Genomic DNA, 20,134 nt, shown 5'->3' with positions numbered 1-20,134 from the left:
TGTTTCTGCTGGCGCTCCTCGCCGTCGCCGTCGCCGTCGCGGTGGAGGCGCACGACGCGTCGGCCGAGGAGCCGCCGCGCCCGCTGGTCATCCAGCTGCCCACGGAGCGGGCCGAGGATGTGGAGCTGCGGTGCGCGAGCTGGAGGACGGCGGGGGAGGCCAACAACCTGGCGCCGTGGGCGGCCGTGCCGGAGGACTGCGTGCCGCACGTGCGCGCATACCTCACCGGCCCCGCCTACCGCTCCGACCTCGACCTCCTCGCAAGGGAGGCCTCCGCCTACGCCCGCGCCACAGCCGCCGCCGCCGCCGCCACCGGCACAAACGAAGCCACCGCCGGCGCCTGGGTCTTCGACATCGACGAGACGCTGCTCTCCAACCTCCCCTACTACGCGCAGCACGGATACGGGTGGGCGACCCACGCATATTACATCCCGAGATTGCGGGCCGGGAAGCTCGATTCGACAACTGAGATTGATACATGTTCGATTTTGGAAACGGCTATGCAGGCTGGAGCTGTTCGACCACCGGGAGTTCGACCGGTGGGTGGAGACGGGGGAGGCGCCGGCGATCCCCTCCAGCCTCCGCCTCTACAGGGAGGTGCGCGACCTGGGATTCAAGACCTTCCTGCTCACCGGCCGCAGCGAGGCCCACCAGGCCGTCACCGTCGACAACCTCAGGAGACAGGGCTTCCACGACTGGGACAAGCTCATACTCAGGTAGTACCCACCCACACCTTCACCGTCCCTCTTCTGCTGTTTATACCATTGCACATCACTTTCACCCTGCCTTGGTGGGGATTTTTTTACGCAGTTCATTCAGCTATGCCTGTTGTCCTCTTCCAAATATTGAAGTGGTTTGTGTGTGCCCTTTATAATCACTGGCTGAGACATCAATTAGAATGCCCAAATTGCCAAATGCAGCAGTCTTTGTCACAAAAATACATAAAAATTCAGTGCTGCAGGAATGCCCCTGCATATAGGCAGTAGTTCATTAGTATGTTGGACTGAACACTCTGTTCTAGGTCTGCGTTTCAGATATGAATTTAGTTAGTACTGAAAACAAGGGAGAAATAATATTGTTTTAGTTAGTGCTGAATTTCACAGCCAATAATCTCGTTTTATCATCCCAATTTGGTCAATTGAGCGATCCGGCATCCAATTGTTTCCAGAGCACCGTAGTGTTTTGCCATCTAGTGTTCCTCATTTCTGCATAATGGGATTCTGAAACCTGCCTTCTTCGATGATGTCCAGGGCAGCAGCCGACCGGGAGAAAACGGCGACGGACTACAAGTCGGAGAAGAGGAAGGAGATGGAGGCGGAGGGGTACAAGATCCTGGGCAACTCGGGCGACCAGTGGAGCGACCTGCTGGGCTACTCCATGAGCGCCCGCTCCTTCAAGCTCCCCAACCCAATGTACTACATCCCCTGACGAAACAGAGCAAACATGATCGGTGGGCATAGTGTGAAGAATGCAGTGTTTATTTGTCTGTTGCATTCGTCACGCCGGCCCGATTGATTGAACCGTGTGTGTACTGACTGACTGAGTGTGCAAAGCAAAATTGAGAATGAATTGAGATGGAAGAATTAATTTGCGAATGAGTGTGCATACATTGGGCTTGTGAATGTTGACTTCATGGACACATTGTACCAGATAATCTCTTTTGCTCATACTCTACCAAAGCCTAGCCTCCAAAAGTGGTTTACATCTTCAGATCTTCTTACATTGTTGCAAGTAAGGAACCAGCTAAGAAGAAAAAAACTGCAGTGCTGCTCTGCGCACCTCTTTTTCGAAGATTTATATTGTGTCAGCAGGATCTCGCATCTACAGCACTTGTGTAGGATCTCTGAGGTTTATAGGAAGACTGCATCATCAGATACTCTGTTCAGTCCTTGACTTTAAACTGAGAACCTCTTAGTAAACAGGATCAACAGCCAGCCAGACAACATGCTGGCATTGCACATTCTAAAAACGGATGCTCAATCATTGTCTCTTACTCGTAATAAAACTACAGCCCGTGTCGCCCTTCCAGTTTCATTAGGACAAACTATCTTTAGTCAAAATAAAACCACAGCGCTCGTCTCTTTATAACTCTGACGACCTTCTGTTTCAGAACTTCAGAAGAGGATGTTTATACTGATACTCTGTTTAGGCATTGACCTTAAACTGAACCTCAAAGTAAACAGGATCAACAGCCACACAACACGCTGATATTGCACATTCAGAAAAAAAAAACATATGCAGAATCTTCTCTTGCTCGTAATAAAAACTACTGTGTGTGTCGCCACCCTTCCAATTTCACTGGACAAATTATATCTAGTAAGAATACCACCGCGGCGTGTCTCCGAACCTTTTGGCGACCTTCTGGTTCAGATGGCTTACGAGCTGCATCGTGTAGTGTTTTTCAGCGTTGCAGGACCTGCAGAACCTGCTTCATGGACGGCCTTGACGATGGATCCGTGCCCGTGCAAATTAGCCCTAGCTGGAGCACCAGTTGTACCTCGCGTAGGTAGGCTGGATCACTTATGTCTGCGTCGATCACATTTGTCAAATGGAAGCCCTCATCCTTAAATTGCCTCCACGTCCATTGCGCCAAATTCTCGTACCCGCCGCCACCATTCGCACGCCTCCCTGTTGTCAGCTCCAGGAGAACCACCCCAAAGCTGTACACATCAACTTTCTCATTCATTTTTCTCGAGCTTCCAAACTCTAGAGAAGGAAAGGTCACTTGTCAGTCATATTACCGAGTTCAAAATAACCAAAGTTAGTACCAAGTTCTTGCCTGGAGCTATGTATCCAAAGGACCCAACCACTGCCGAGACTAACTCTGGCTCACCGGCTTTAAGCAGTGCACGAGCTAGGCCAAAGTCCGCAATCTTTGCTTTGAACTGAGGATCCAGCAGGATGTTGCTGGATTTCACATCGCGGTGTGCTATAGGGGGAGAGCAACCGTCATGCATGTAACACAGTCCTCTTGCGGCATCGATTGCTATTGACATCCTTGTCGGCCAGTTCAACAACCGTCCAGTTGTACTAGTAGGGTTTTCTTTGTGATGCAGCCATTCATACAAGCTACCGTTTTCCATGTATTCGTATATGAGGAGCTTTGATTCGGAGCTTGAAATGTAGCCAAGCAACTTCACGATATTGGCATGTCGGATGTATCCAAGAATCTCAATTTCAGCTTGAAACTGCTTTTCCAGCATATCATGTTCCCGTCTGCCACTGGTCCATATTTGCTTGACAGCTATAACCTCACGGTTTGTGTTGTCAAGGCAGATCTTATACACATTTCCTGAGCCACCGCTGCCAACAAGGTTTGCATCAATGTGGTTGCAATGGATGTCCTCAATGTCATAATCAATAGCTTGGAAGGCTGTCAGCTTCCACAGTGGAGATGGGGCATCATCCTTTTCCATTGAGAAAAATGCCTTGATCTTAGTTAAACCAATCAGCCCTGTGCATATGAGAATGGCTGAACCAGAGACCAGGAGAATTATTACAAACATCTTCAAGTGCAATCTGGTGCACGTAGGAAAGTTTCCAAAGTGGTTGGAGGAACATAAGCCGGGATTGGAAAGAAAGCTCCATTCAAATTTTCTCAACTCGAAAGAAGATGGAATCTTGCCAATCAGTTGGTTACTAGAGAAATCGAGGAAGATGGAGGTTAATTGTAACTGTGTAACGTTTTCTGGTAGTGGGCCGGATAGAAGATTGTCGTTCAATAAAAGTTGGGACAGATACTTAAGCTTACAGAAATCATCCAGTATGCGACCGGATATATAGTTATTGTGTAGAGCGAGGCGATTCAGATTCTGCATTCTCCAAATCACAGTAGGTATTGTCCCATTAAGTGTGTTAGAAGACAAATCTAAGGTTTTAAGTGGGGACAGATTCATGAGCTCATGGGGATCATCTGGTATGCAACCAGATAGAGAGTTCCTGTGTAGATTTAGGAACTCTAGATTCTGCATGCTCCAAATCTCAGTCGGTATTGTCCCATTCAGTGTGTTAGAAGACAAATCTAAGGTTTTAAGTTGGGACAGATTCATGAGCTCATGGGGATCATCTAGTATGCAACCAGATAGAGAGTTCCTCTGTAGATCAAGGAACTCTAGATTCTGCATGCTCCAAATCCCAGTCGGTATTGTCCCATTCAATGTGTTAGAAGACAAATCTAAGGTTGTAAGTCGGGTTAGCTTGGTTATAGTGTCTGGAATTTCACCAACTATATTCATAGAACTCATTGACAATTCTTCTAGGTTTGTCAAATTTCCTAGCTGTGGGTCGATTCTGTGTGAATCAAAGGGATTGAAAGATAGTTTCAGAACTTCTAAGGATGAAAGCTGGTAGATTGAATTTGGAATACTACTGGATAAACTATTCGATTCAAGGTTAAGGTAGGTAATCGATTTTGACAGTAAATGGATATTTAATGGAAGACTACCAACAAAAGAATTGTAAGAGAGGTCCAGTTGTTCAAGGCTTGAGCAACTGAAAAGAACCACAGGGAAAGAACCTGGAATGTTGTTGTGTGAAAGGTCAATGTCTGTAAGGTTCTTGAACGAGCAAATTTCTGAAGGAATTGACTTGGCAAGCTTGTAGCCTCCGACTGAAATTCCTGTAACAAAGCCATCAAAATTACAAATGACTCCATCCCAATTACATTGATCTGCGTACATGATGGAGCTCCACTTGATTTTCGTCTGTTTGCCCCAGTATTTCTCAAGGCTTAGAAGTGCTGCCTTTTCAGCCTTCCTGCTCATAGATTCACAATTGTACCCGAGGAGCGAGCAAATGAGGAGGAGTAGAGATAGCTTGTGGAGGATGGTGCTGTGAACACTCTGAGAATTTGCCATGACACTCATCCTGAGCTTGCGGGAGGATGATATGATGAACAAGGTGGGGATTAGCCATGCCACCCATCTCGGGCTTATGGGGGATGTGTATGATGAAAAAAATGGGAACTACATGTGGTGGAGCTGAAAGAAGACCCGCAGTCAAGGTCTACTGTACACAAGTCAACTTATGGTTCCTGTAATTTCCAAAAAAGAAGAAGTTATTCCAAAAAAGAAGAAGTTAGGTTTCCTGTCAATTCGCCATTCAATGCCTTCTCTGACCAGTGGCCATTCTACGTAGAATAGTTGCTTTTGGCTACTTCTTGGATTTCTTGAGATCTTGAAGGGTCCAACAATCATTGTCTTATTTAAAGTGAAGAACTGTGACGAGTTGTTAATAATTTTTGGGAAGGAAGCTTTTGTGCCATGGGCATACAAAAGAATCTTATGTATGATTTACTGCCTAATAATCTTCCATCTCTTCAAACATATGTTAGCATCTCAGATTTCTCTTGCCCTTAATTTGATTTAACTTCGTATAATTGTGAAGGTCTTCAAGATCAACAGATAGGTGAACAACTTGGCGCGCAAACAAGCACAGGGAGATAATCAGTTGAGGTTAACTTTCATTTCTGCTAGTCTTATTTGAACCATTTAGCTACGTGAGACAACTTGTGGAGAAACGCGGTGTTCATTTATTTCGTGCATATTCACGCTGGCCTGGTTGACCGTGTACTGACTGTGCGAAACAAAATTGAAAATGATATTGAGATGGAAGAATTTATACTGTACAAATGATTCACTAACTTCATGTAGCATAATTTATACTGTACCAAGTGTCATCATCAGATTCCTTGGGTGGGGTTCAGAGACTGCATCGTCAGATTTTGAATAGACGCTTCTCCTTGTTCCAGAGGCAACAGTCTTTGAAGGGCAACATCGCCACCCGCATCCATAATTTGGGAACGGATGGAAACTCTAGTGTGCAAGCTTACCTTCAACCAAAAGTCATGTCCATATGCTTAACAAGTTAGTGGTCAGACTGTAATCTGAATCTCAAAGTAAACAGGATCAGCAAACACAATTGCACGGGCATGAGTCAGTAAAGAGCAAATGAATCCTACAAGCATAGGGCATCATTTGTGCTTGCTAAAACATAAATGAACCCTGATATCGCATCCACCAGCAGTATTGATATCCAGGAAGTTCTTCAGGGGCGCCATCAACACGCTAGTATGGTCAAGCAACAACTGGCGTGGGCTCAGGCACACCGCACACATGAAGCACATTGACGATCACCTCCTGAGTTTTCAGCGGGGGAGAAAGCATATCTGAAGCTACAATCATATGCGCACTCATCGGTGGTCAGGTGACCATTTCCTAAGTTTTTCTTCGACAGTATACCATTCTGGAGAAGATTGTGTTGGATGAATGGCAACTAGTATTTCCTGAGGGCCAAAGGCCATTACATGTACATGTGTGTCAAAGTGCAGAAAACCCCTTATACAATGGGGATATACCGAAAAGGGGGACTATACACATCTAACACCCCCCCTCAAACTCATGATGGATCAACAACACTGAGTTTGGAGAGGAAAAAGCCGTGCTGCGCACGAGTCTGTGCCTTGGTGAAGAAGTCCGCCAACTGTAACTCAGAGGGCACATAGTGAAGAGCAAGAGTCTGATCCTGCACAGCAGCACGCACAAAGTGGGCATCCACACCGATGTGCTTGGTGAGCTCATGCTTCACCGGGTCACGCGCAATACTGATAGCACCAGTACTGTCTGACAGTAAGGGAGTCGAGGTAGTAGCAGACACACCAAAATCCTCAAGTAATCACCGTAACCAGATCACCTCAGCCGTCAACATCGCCATGGCTCGCAACTCAGCCTCTGTACTCGAGTGAGAAACTGTAGTCTGTTTCTTTGTCTTCCAGGCAATAAGAGAGCCACCAAGAAAGGCACAATAAGCAGACAGCGAGCGTCGATCAGAAGGATCATTAGCCCAAGTAGCATCAGAGTAGGCCTGAAGCTCAGGAGAGCTGGAGCGGGGAAAGAAAAGACGTTGAGAGATCGTGCCACGAAGATATCGTAGAACACGGAGGAGATGACTATAGTGGACAGAGGTGGGGGCTGAAACAAACTGACTCGGGATGTGGACAGGATAGGAGATGTCAGGATGCGTAACAGCAAGATAGACAAGATTGCCAACAAGATGACGATAACGAGTGGGATTAGGAAGAGGGTCACCATCGGTGGCACGAAGCTGAACGTTGAGCTCCATAGGAGTCACAACCGTGCACTCATCACCGAGAGCAGCGCGAGCAAGAAGATCCTGAATATATTTTTCTTGGGAGATGTAGAAGCCATCAGAGGTCGAGGAGATCTCAATCCCAAGAAAGTAGCGGAGTGGACCAAGATCAGTCATGAGAAACTGGTCGCGAAGGCGAGCCTTAACAAAGGCAATGTAAGTCACCAGTGATGATCATGTCATCAACATAGAGAAGGAGAAGTGTCCGACCACGAGGAGACGTGTGAACAAACAACGCGGGATCATGGTCACTGGGCAAGAAACCAGCGGCGGTCACCACAGATGCGAAGCGCTCGAACCAGGCGCGAGGGGCCTGTTTGAGACCATAGAGGGAGCGGCGAAGTCTATAGACCATACCATCGGGAGCATAGTACACCTGTGGTGGCTGCATATAAACCTCCTCACGCAACTCGCCATTGAGAAAAGTGTTCTGGACATCAAGTTGAGAGATAGACCACTGACGAACAGAAGCCACAGCAAGAAGAGTGCGGACAGTGGTCATGTGGGCCATAGGAGCGAATGTCTCATCATAATCGCGCCCCTGCTCCTGCTGAAAGCCACGGGCCACAAGACGAGCTTTGTAGCGCTCAAGAGAACCATCAGAGCGAGTCTTAAGCTTGTAGACCCACTTGCAGGTGATGGGACGGACACCTAAAGGGAGGGGAACCAGATCCCATGTGCCAGAGCGCTCAAGAGTAGCAAGCTCCTCGGCCATCGCAAGCTGCCATTCAGGCTGAGTCATGGCAGTGCGATAGGAAGTGGGCTCAGTCAAAACAGAAAGACCGTATCGATCAGGGGAGTAGCGATCAGGTGGAGGGCGAGGCCGAGCATGGAGGTTATGAACCGGGGGAGGTGTGAGAGGAGGTGCACCAGAGGTGGAGGGATCGTCAGAGGAGACATCCTCAGTACGAATCATCGAGTATAGTGGAGAGGAAATGGTGAGAGAGGGCGATGGACTGGAGAGGATGGGGGAGATGTGGAGGAGGAGGATGGAGAAGACGAGGCCGGTGGTGAATGAGAGGGAATGAGAGGTGCCGGAGGAAGAGGTGACACATGAGGAACATAGCAGGGTGTATCGGGGAGGAGAAGGAACGAAAGGTCGTCCATAGAGAAACTCGAGGAAGAAGAACGTGGGTAGTAAGAACGAGACTCGTCAAAGGTCACATCATGCGAGATGCGCAAGCGACGACCCACAAGATCCCAACATCGATAGCCCTTGTGCTCATCACTGTAGCGAAGGAAAACACACTCAACCGACTGAGCAGTCAATTTGGTGCATTCTCGGGGGGCAAGAAGAACATAGCAGGCGCATCCAAACATACAAAGAGCAGAGTAGTCAGGAGAGCGACCAGTGAGACACTCCATAGGGATGCCACCCTGCAGAGCAGTCGATGGCTGAATGTTAATGAGATAGGTGGACGGAAACAGCCTCAGCCCAAAAGTGGGGTGGAAGGGAAGCCGCAATCATCAGTGCACAAGCCGTCTCAAGCAAATGACGATGCTTTCGCTCGGCAATGCCATTCTGAGCATGAGCACCAGGACAGGAGAACTGGGCAAGAGTACCCTGTTCCGCGAGAAAACCACGCAACAGCTGAGAGATATACTCTCCAGCGGAGTCAGCACGAAAAGTACGAATGGGTGTGGCAAACTGGGTGTGAACCATGGCAGCAAAACGTTTGTATATAGAAAGAACCTCGCTACGAGATTTCATGAAGTAGAGCCAAGTGTAGCGAGAGAAATCATCAATAAACAAAACATAGTAGCGATGACCACCTTTCGAATCAAAGGGAGTAGGACCCCAGACATCAGAATGAACTAAGTCAAAAGGACGCTGAGATACAGACTCACTAGTAGGATAAGGTAACTGAGTTTGTTTGCCAAGTCTGCAACCATTACAATGTAAGGAGACATCTCCAGATACAGACCCTAAGAGGCCTTGATGAACTAAGGAAGACAAGCAAGAGCCACAGATGTGACCAAGTCGATGATGCCACTGCTGGAAGGACGCAGACGAAGAGGCAGCAAGAGCATGAGAGCTGGCAGAAGTGGTGGCAGTGGAAGGAACACAAAGCGAGTCAACCTCCCAAAGGCCCTTTGACTCACGGCGCCGGGGGCCAGCACCAACCAAAGCCTTGGTGCGACGATCCTGAATGGAGCAAGAGTCGGTATCAAGAATGACACGACAACCAGAATGAGTAAGTTGGGTAGCGGAAAAAAGGTTCATGGTAAGGCGAGGAACATGTGAAACACTCGGAACAAAAAAAGAAGGAGTGGAAAGAATACCACGACTAGCAACAGGAAGAGATGTGCCATCGGCAGTAAGAACATTAACAGGCGAATCAAGAGGTTGGAGAGAAGACAACACGAAAGAATCAGAAGACATATGAAAGGAGGCTCCAGAGTCCAGAACCCACGAAGATGTACCTGACTGTGTGGATGCCTGTGATGGTGAGGAGGAGGATGCAGTCACAGCAGCAGCAGAGCCAGTCGACGAAGAGCCTGAGGAAGCAAGAAGACGCTTGAGGCAAACAATGTCCTGGTCAGTGAGTGACGGAGTCGAGGAAGACACAGGAGGCCCGCTGGAGCACCTCTGGTCTCGCTTCTTCTAGCGACAATCAGGCTCTGGGTGACCTGGCCGGGAGCAGTAACCATAGGCTGTGTCACGGTGCGACGTGCCCTTCTCAGCATTTAGCTGCGGAGCAGTGAGGCGAGCAGACGACATCGGTGCCCGAACAGCCAATACTGACGGAACCAGAAGCAAGCCAGCAGAGCGAAGATGAGCCTCCACGGCACGAAGCTCGGCAAGTATCTATGAGATAGGAACACGACCACGAGCAAGCAAGTGAGCACGGCGAGGCTCAAACTCAGAGCAGAGACGAGATAAGAACTCGTGGACCCTCTGAAACTCCAAGTCAGACCTCGTAGCCTATCAACAACGGCAAGTGCCACAAACAACTGTCCGCAGTGAGTCAAGCTGACGCCAGATGGTAGAGCACTATGAATAGAACTCATCAACAGACGAGTCACCCTGCTGAAGAGCATGCTCCTGACGCACCACAGAGAGGTGTAGAGCATCGCCAGATGGCTGATAGCGCTGACAAAGATAGGACCACATAGCTGTAACAGTGTCGAGGCCCATGAACTCCGAAGCAAACTGAGGTAGGACACTCACAGTAAGAACAGCAGCAGCTCGAGCATCATCATTGCACCACTGAGTGTAAGCAGACAGATCATCCCGGTAGACAGAAAGAGCATCAGAATATGCGGATACCTGCTGATCATAAGCATCAACTGCATCATCATCAAGAGCCTTGGCTACATCCCAATCAGCCTGAGAAGCATCAGCAGCAAGCACCGGCGGTACCGGTGGAACAGGGGCCACCAGAGCAACAGGGCTGGGCGGACAGGGAACATCGCCAGAGATAATGCCCCACAGAAGAAGACCCCGCATATGGATGTTGGGGAACGTAGTAATTTTAAAAATTTCCTACGCACACGCAAGATCATGGTGATGTATAGCAACGAGAGGGGAGAGTGTAATCTACATACCCTTGTAGACTGAAAGCGGAAGCGTTAGAACAACGCGGTTGATGTAGTCGTACGTCTTCACGGCCCGACCGATCAAGCACCGAAAATACGGCACCTCCGAGTTCTAGCACACGTTCAGCTCGATGACGTCCCTCGAACTCCGATCCAGCCGGGTGTCGAGGGAGACTTCCGTCAGCACGACGGCGTGGTGACAATCTTGATGTTCTACCGTCGCAGGGCTTCGCCTAAGCACCGCTATAATATTATCGAGGAGGACTATGGTGGAGGGGGGCACCGCACACAGCTAATAGATCACAAGGATCAATTGTTGTTGTGTCTTTGGGGTGCCCCCTGCCCCCATATATATAGGAGCAAGGGGGGAGGTGGCCGGCCTATGGAGGAGACGCACCAAGGGGGGAGTCCTACTCCCATCGGGAGTAGGACTCCTCCTTTCCTTGTCGGAGAAGGAAAGAGGAGGAGTAGGACTCCTCCTTTCCTTGTTGGAGAAGGAAAGAGGAGGAGAGGGAGAAGGAAAAGTGGGCTGCGCCCCTTGTCCAATTCGGACCAGAGGGGGGGCGCAGGCCTCCTTCCTTTTGGCCTCTCTCCTCTATTCCCGTATGGCCCAATAAGGCCCATATACTCCCCGGCGAATTCCCGTAACTCTCCGGTACTCCGAAAAATACCCGAATCACTCGGAACCTTTCCGAAGTCTGAATATAGTCGTCCAATATATTGATCTTTACGTCTCGACCATTTCGAGACTCCTCGTCATGTCCCCGATCTCATTCGGGACTCCGAACTCCTTCGGTACATCGAAACTCATAAACTCATAATATAATTGTCATCTAAACCTTAAGCGTGCGGACCCTATGGGTTCGAGAACAATGTAGACATGACCTAAAACTATTCTCGGTCAATAACCAATAGCGGAACCTGGATGCCCATATTGGCTCCTACATATTCTATGAAGATCTTTATCGGTCAAACCGCATAACAACATACGTTGTTCCCTTTGTCATCGGTATGTTACTTGCCCGAGATTCGGTCGTCGGTATCCAATACCTAGTTCAATCTCGTTACTGGCAAGTCTCTTTACTCGTTATGTAATGCATCATTCCGTAACTAACTCATTAGTTACATTGCTTGCAAGGCTTATAGTGATGTGCATTACCGAGAGGGCCCAGAGATACCTCTCCGACAATCGGAGTGACAAAACCTAATCTCGAAATACCCTAACCCAACATGTACCTTTGGAGACACCTGTAGTACTCCTTTATAATCACCCAGTTACGTTGTGACGTTTGGTAGCACCCAAAGTGTTCCTCCAGTAAACGGGAGTTGCATAATCTCATAGTTACAGGAACATGTATAAGTCATGAAGAAAGCAACAACAACATACTAAACGATCAAGTGCTAAGCTAACGGAATGGGTCAAGTCAATCACATCATTCTCCTACTGATATGATCCCGTTAATCAAATGATAACTCTTTTGTCCATGGTTAGGAAACATAACCATCTTTGATAAACGAGCTAGTCAAGTAGAGGCATACTAGTAACACTATGTTTGTCTATGTATTCACACATGTATTATGTTTCTGGTTAATACAATTCTAGCATGAATAATAAACATTTATCATGATATAAGAAAATAAATAATAACTTTATTATTGCCTCTAGGGCATATTTCCTTCAGTCTCCCACTTGCACTAGAGTCAATAATCTAGTTCACATCATCATGTGATTTAACACCAATATTCACATCTATATGTGATTAATACCCATAGTTCACATCGTCATGTGATCAACACCCAAAAGGTTTACTAGAGTCAATAATCTAGTTCACATCGCTATGTGATTAACACCCAAAGAGTACTAAGGTATGATCATGTTTTGCTCGTGAGAGAAGTTTAGTCAACGGGTCTGTCATATTACAGAGTCGTATGTATTTTGCAAATATTTTATGTCTACAATGCTTTGCACGGAGCTACTCTAGCTAATTGCTCCCACTTTCAATATGTATCCAGATTGCGACTTAGAGTCATCTGGATCAGTGTAAAAAGTTTGCACCGATGTAACTTTTACGACGAGCTCTTTTATCACCTCCATAATCGAGAAACATCTCCTTAGTCCTCACTAAGGATATTCTTGACCGCTGTCCAGTGATCTACTATTAGATCAAAATTGTATTCCTTTGCCAAACTCAGAGCAAGGTATACAATAAGTCTGGTTCATAGCATAGCATACTTTATAGAACCTATGACTAAGGCATACGGAATGACTTTTCATTCTCTTTCTATTTTCTGCCATGGTCGGGTCTTAAGTCTTACTCAATTCCACACCTTTGCAACACAGGCAAGAACTCTTTCTTTGACTGTTCCATTTTGAACTATTTCAAAATCTTGACAAGGTATGTACTTATTGGAAAAAAACTTATCAAGCGTCTTGATCTATCTCAATAGATCTTGATGCTTAATATGTAAGCAGCTTCACTGAGGTCTTTCTTTGAAAAACTTATTTCAAACACTCCTTTATGCTTTGCAGAATAATTTTACATTATTTCCGATCAACAATATGTCATTCACATATACTTATCAGAAATGTTGTAGTGCTCCCACTCACTTTCTTGTAAATACAGGCCTTTCCAAAATTCTGTATAAAACCATATGCTTTGATCAACACATCAAAGCGTATATTCCAACTCCAAGATGCTTGCACCAGTCTATTGATGGATCGCTGGAGCTTGCACATTTTGTTAGCACCTTTAGGATTGACAAAATCTTCTGGTTGCATCATATACAACTCTTCTTTAAGAAAACCATTAAGGAATGCAGTTTTGACATCCATTTGCCAGATTTCATAAAATGTGGCAATTGCTAACATGATTCAGACAGACTTTTAAGCATCGATACGAGTGAGAAAATCTCATTGTATTCAACATCTTGAACTTTTTCAAAAACCTTTTTCGACAAGTCTAGCTTTGTAGATAGTAACACTACTATCAGCATATCTCTTCCTCTTGAAGATCCATTTATTTAACATGGCTTGCTGATCATCGAGCAAGTCAATCAAAGTCCATACTTTGTTCTTATACATGGATCATATCTCAGATTTTATGGCCTCAAGCCATTTCGTGGAATCTGGGCTCATCATCGCTTCCTCATAGTTCGCAGGTTCATCATGGTCTAGTAACATGACTTCCAGAACATGATTACCGTATCACTCTGGTGCGGATCTTTCTCTGGAAGACCTACGAGGTTTGGTAGCAACTTGATCTGAAGTTTCATGATCATCATCATTAACTTCCTCACTAATTGGTGTAGGAATCACTAGAACTGATTTCTTTGATGAACTACTTTCCAATAAGGAAGAAGGTACAATTACCTCATCAAGTTCTACTTTCCTCCCACTCACTTCTTTCGAGAGAAACTCCTTCTCTAGAAAGGATCCATTTTAGCAACGAATCTTGCTTTCGGATCTGTGATAGAAGGTGTACCCAATAGTTACCTTTGGGTATTCTATGAAGACGCACTTCTCCGTTTTGGGTTCGAGCTTATTAGGTTGAAAACCTTTTTCATATAAGCATCGCAACTCCAAGATTTAAGAAACGACAGCTTAGGTTTACTGCTAAACCATAGTTCATACGGTGTCGTCTCAACGGATTTAGATGGTGCCCTTTTTAACGTGAATGTAGCTGTCTCTAATGCATAACCCCAAAACAATAGTGGTAAATCAGTAAGAGACATCATAGATCGCACCATATCCAATAAAGTGTGGTTATGACGTTCGGACACACCATAACTTTGTGGTGTTCCAGGTGGCGTGAGTGTGAAACTATTCCACATTTTTAATTGAAGACCAAACTCGTAACTCAAATATTCATCTCCGCGATCAGATCACGGAAACTTTATTTTCTTGTTACGATGATTTTTCCATTTCACTCTAAAATTCTTTGAACCTTTCAACTATTTCAGACTTATGTTTCATCAAGTAGATATACCCATATCTGCTCAAATCATCTTGTGAAGGTCAGAAAATAACGATACTTGCCACGAGCATCAACACTCATTGGATCGCATATATCGGTATGTATTATTTTCAATAAGTCGGTAGCTTGTTTTATTGTTCCGAAGAACGGAGTTTTAGTCATCTTGCCCAAAAGGCACGGTTCGCAAGCATCAAATGATTCATAACCAAGTGATTCCGAAAAAACCATCTTTATGGAGTTTCTTCATGCGCTTTACACCGATATGACCCAAACGGCAGTGCCACAAATAAGTTGCACTATCATTATTAACTTTGCATCTTTTGGCATCAATATTATGAATATGTGTATCACTATGATCGAGATCCAACAAAACTATTTTCATTGGGTGTATAACCATCGAAGGTTTTTATTCATGTGAACAGAATAACAATTATTATCTAACTTTAAATGAATAACCGTATCGCAATAAACACGATCAAATCATGTTCATGCTCAACGCAAATGCCAAATAACATTTATTTAGGTTTAACACTAATCCCGAAAGTATAGGGAGTGTGCGATGATGATCATATCAATCTTGGAACTACTTCCAACACTCATCGTCACTTCCCCTTCAACTAGTCTCTGTTTATTCTGTAACTCCTATTTCAAGTTACTAATCTTAGCAACCGAACAAGTATCAAATACTCAGGAGCTACTATAAACACTAGTAAGGCACACATCAATAACTTGTATATCAAATATACCCTTGTTCACTTTGCCATCCTTCTTATCCACCAAATATTTAGGGCATTTCCGCTTCCAGTGACCATTTCCTTTGCAGTGTAAGCACTCAGTTTCAGGCTTTGGTCCAGCTTTGGTCTTCTTCACGGGAGTGACAACTTGCTTGTCATTCTACTTGAAGTTCCCTTTCTTTTCCTTTGCCCTTTTCTTGAAACTAGTGGTCTTGTCAATCATCAACACTTGATGCTCTTTCTTGATTTCTACCTTCGTCGATTTCAACATCACGAAGAGCTCGGAAATTGTTTTCGTCATCCCTTGCATACTATAGTTCATCACGAAGTTCTAGTAACTTAGTGATGGTGACTAGAGAATTCTGTCAATCACTATCTTATCTGGAAGATTAACTCCCACTTGATTCAAGTGATTGAAGTACCCAGACAATCTGAGCACATGCTTACTAGTTGAGCGATTCTCCTCCATCTTTTAGCTATAGAACTTGTTGGAGACTTCATATCTCTCAACTCGGGTATTTGCTTGAAATATTAACTTCAATTCCTGGAATATCTCATATGGTCCATAACGTTCAAAACATCTTTGAAGTCCCGATTCTAAGCCGTTTAAGCATGGTGCACTAAACTATCAAGTAGTCATCATATTGAGCTAGCCAAACGTTCATAACGTCTGCGTCTGCTCCTGCAATAGGTCTGTCACCTAGCGGTGCATTAAGGACATAATTCTTCTGTGCAGCAATGAGGATAAACCTCAGATCACGGATCCAATCCGCATCATTGCTACTAACATCTTTCAACACAATTTTTCTCTAGGAACATATCAAAATAAACATATGAAAGCAACACCGCAAGCTATTGATCTACAACATAATTTGCAAAATACTACCAAGACTAAGTTCATGATAAATTTAAGTTCAATTAATCATATTACTTAAGAACTCCCACTTAGATAGACATCCCTCTAATCCTCTAAGTGATTACGTGATCCATATCAACTACACCATGTCCGATCGTCACGTGAGATGGAGTAGTTTCAACGGTGAACATCAATATGTTGATCATATCTACTATATGATTCACGCTCGACCTTTCGGTCTCCGTGTTCCGAGGCCATATTTGTATATGCTAGGCTCATCAAGTTTAACCTGAGTATTCCGCGTGTGCAACTGTTTTGCACCCGTTGTATTTGAACGTAGAGCCTATCACACCCGATCATCACGTGGTGTCTCAGCACGAAGAACTTTCGCAACGGTGCATACTCAGGGAGAACACTTCTTGATAATTAGTGAGAGATCATCTTAAAATGCTACCGTCAATCAAAGCAAGATAAGATGCATAAAGGATAAACATCACATGCAATCAATATAAGTGATATGATATGGCCATCATCATCTTGTGCTTGTGATCTCCATCTTCGAAGCACTGTCATGATCTCTATCGTTACCGGCACGACACCATGATCTTCATCATCTTGATCTATATCAATGTGTCGTTACATGGTCGTCTCGCCAACTATTGCTCTTGCAACTATTGCTATCGCATAGCGATAAAGTATAGCAATTATTTGACACTTGCATCCTATGCAACAAAGAGACAACCATAGGCCTTCTGCCAGTTGCCGATAACTTCAACAAAACATGATCATCTCATACAACAACTTATATCTCATCACGTCTTGACCATATCACATCACAACATGCCCTGCAAAAACAAGTTAGACGTCCTCTATTTTGTTGTTGCAAATTTTACGTGGCTGCTACGGGCTGAGCAAGAACCGTTCTTACCTACGCATCAAAACCACAACGATAGTTCATCAAGTTAGTGATGTTTTAACCTTCGCAAGGACCGGGTGTAGCCACACTCGGTTCAACTAAAGTTGGAGAAACAGACACCCGCTAGTCACCTGTGTGCAAAGCACGGCGATAAAACCAGTCTCGCGTAAGCGTACGCGTAATGTCGGTCCGGGCCGCTTCATCTCACAATACCGCCGAACCAAAGTATGACATGCTGGTAAGCAGTATGACTTGTATCGCCCACAACTCACTTGTGTTCTACTCGTGCATATGACATCTACGCATAAAACCAGGCTCGGATGCCACTGTTGGGGAACGTAGTAATTTCAAAAATTTCCTACGCACACGCAAGATCATGGTGATGCATAGCAACGAGAGGGGAGAGTGTAATCTACATACCCTTGTAGACCGAAAGCGAAAGCGTTTTAACAACGCGGTTGATGTAGTCGTACGTCTTCACGGCCCGACCGATCAAGCACCGAAAATACGGCACCTCCGAGTTCTAGCACACGTTCAGCTCGATGACGTCCCTCGAACTCCGATCCAGCCGAGTGTCGAGGGAGAGTTCCGTCAGCACGACGGCGTGGTGACGATCTTGATGTTCTACCATCGCAGGGCTTCGCCTAAGCACCGCTACAATATTATCGAGGAGGACTATGGTGGAGGGGGGCACCGCACACGGCTAATAGATCTCAAGGATCAATTGTTGTTGTGTCTTTGGGGTGCCCCCTGCCCGCATATATATAGGAGCAAGGGGGGAGGTGGCCGGCCTATGGAGGAGGCGCACCAAGGGGGGAGTCCTACTCCCATCGGGAGTAGGACTCCTTTCCTTGTTGGAGAAGGAAAGAGGAGGAGTAGGACTCCTCCTTTCCTTGTTGGAGAAGGAAAGAGGAGGAGAGGGAGAAGGAAAAGTGGGCTGCGCCCCTTGTCCAATTCGGACCAGAGGGGGGGCGCAGGCCTCCTTCCTTTTGGCCTCTCTCCTCTATTCCCGTATGGCCCAATAAGGCCCATATACTCCCCGGCGAATTCCCGTAACTCTCCGGTACTCCGAAAAATACCCGAATCACTCGGAACCTTTCCGAAGTCCGAATATAGTCGTCCAATATATCGATCTTTACGTCTCGACCATTTCGAGACTCCTCGTCATGTCCCCGATCTCATCCGGGACTCCGAACTCCTTCGGTACATCAAAACTCATAAACTCATAATATAACTGTCATCGAAACCTTAAGCGTGCGGACCCTACGGGTTCGAGAACAATGTAGACATGACCCAGAACTATTCTCGGTCAATAACCAATAGCGGAACCTGGATGCCCATATTGGCTCCTACATATTCTACGAAGATCTTTATCGGTCAAACCGCATAACAACATATGTTGTTCCCTTTGTCATCGGTATGTTACTTGCCCGAGATTCGATCGTCGATATCCAATACCTAGTTCAATCTCGTTACTGGCAAGTCTCTTTACTCGTTACGTAATGCATCATTCCGTAACTAACTCATTAATTACATTGCTTGCAAGGCTTATAGTGATGTGCATTACCGAGAGGGCCCAGAGATACCTCTCCGACAATTGGAGTGACAAAACCTAATCTCGAAATACGCCAACCCAACATGTACCTTTGGAGACACCTGCAGTACTCCTTTATAATCACCCAGTTACGTTGTGACGTTTGGTAGCACCCAAAGTGTTCCTCCAGTAAACGGGAGTTGCATAATCTCATAGTTACAGAAACATGTATAAGTCATGAAGAAAGCAACAGCAACATACTAAATGATCAAGTGCTAAGCTAACGGAATGGGTCAAGTCAATCACATCATTCTCCTAATGATGTGATCCCGTTAATCAAATGACAACTCTTTTGTCCATGGTTAGGAAACATAACCATCTTTAATAAACGAGCTAGTCAAGTAGAGGCATAGTAGTGACACTATGTTTGTCTATGTATTCACACATGTATTATGTTTCCGGTTAATACAATTCTTGCATGAATAATAAACATTTATCATGATATAAGGAAATAAATAATAACTTTATTATTGCCTCTAGGGCATATTTCCTTCAATGGATGCGCATGAAACCCACAAACTCAGCATAGTTGGTGCCATCAAAGATCACTGAGCACCGAGGAATAGCAATATAACCCGAAGAAGAGATGGGGAATTGCTGTCTTTTTTCTGGTCAACCTTCAGAGAAGACCCGATCTGGATCGGGAAAAGGCAGCCCAAACGAGCGAGCGCTCAGCTGCGGGAGAGCGATGCTAAGGAGCCGGGACCGAGCCAGCAACCTGAGCAGAGGAGACGGCCAGCGAAGAGATGGCCGGGGCCGGGCCGGAGCAGAGCAGCCGGGATGGTCTGGGGCCGGCTGGGCGGAGGGAGTGTCGGGGGCGAGAGGAGCAGCCGAGTGGAGGAGTGGCCTGGGGCCGGCCGGGCGGAGGAAGTGGCGGGGGAGGGCCGGAGCAGAGGAGCCGAGACGGCCTGGGGCCGGCCGGGCAGAGGCAGGCAACAGCAGGAGGCGGGCGCACGACTCGCCAGCAGCGAGCGCGGGCAGCTGGACGAGGCGACCAGCCTGCAGGAACCAGCTGCGCGAGAAGCTCGTCAACGAGCGTCAGATCCGGGCGGAAACGACCGGCGACGAGAAAAATCGAGAGTACGCACGGAGTTGCATCGTGCGGGGACGAGAGGCTAACCTAGCATCTGATACCATGTTGGATGAATGGCAACTAGTATTTCCTGAGGGCCAAAGGCCATTACATGTACATGTGTGTCAAAATGCAGAAAACCCCTTATATAATAGGGATATACCGAAAAGGGGGACTATGCACATCTAACAGATTGGTCCGGCAGCACCTCTCAGAGGGCAGCCTAGCGCAACCAGTCTTCCGTGTGCGTGTCCCAGATTTTACACCAGGCATATTTCTCTGCCGAATCCTATTGATCGGTG

The 20,134-nt window shown here is 46.2% G+C and overlaps 2 protein-coding genes across 2 annotated transcripts; one reads left to right on the top strand and one right to left on the bottom strand.

The window, feature by feature from the left end:
• Window positions 1-2: 2 nt before the first annotated feature.
• LOC119284036 (acid phosphatase 1-like) lies at window positions 3-1,639 on the top strand (the record flags this gene model as incomplete). Its single annotated transcript, XM_037563339.1, has 3 exons — window positions 3-406; window positions 507-716; window positions 1,251-1,639. Coding segments are annotated over 3 exons (792 nt in total), but the record flags the coding sequence as incomplete, so codon positions are not given.
• A 530-nt stretch (window positions 1,640-2,169) lies between these two features.
• LOC119287871 (LRR receptor-like serine/threonine-protein kinase ER1) lies at window positions 2,170-4,935 on the bottom strand. The gene is made up of 2 exons (XM_037567499.1): window positions 2,780-4,935; window positions 2,170-2,706 (listed from the first exon to the last, which is right to left on the bottom strand). The coding sequence occupies exons 1-2, from the start codon at window positions 4,863-4,865 to the stop codon at window positions 2,402-2,404; spliced, it is 2,391 nt and encodes a 796-aa protein (XP_037423396.1). The 5' UTR covers window positions 4,866-4,935; the 3' UTR covers window positions 2,170-2,401.
• Between the last annotated feature and the right edge of the window lie 15,199 nt (window positions 4,936-20,134).

The sequence above is a fragment of the Triticum dicoccoides genome, chromosome 4A (assembly GCF_002162155.2).
Source record: "Triticum dicoccoides isolate Atlit2015 ecotype Zavitan chromosome 4A, WEW_v2.0, whole genome shotgun sequence".
In the NCBI taxonomy this organism is placed as follows: Eukaryota; Viridiplantae; Streptophyta; class Magnoliopsida; order Poales; family Poaceae; genus Triticum; species Triticum dicoccoides.
The sequence above is the reverse complement of the archived record's forward strand: the minus strand, read 5'-3'. Positions and strand labels throughout refer to the sequence as shown.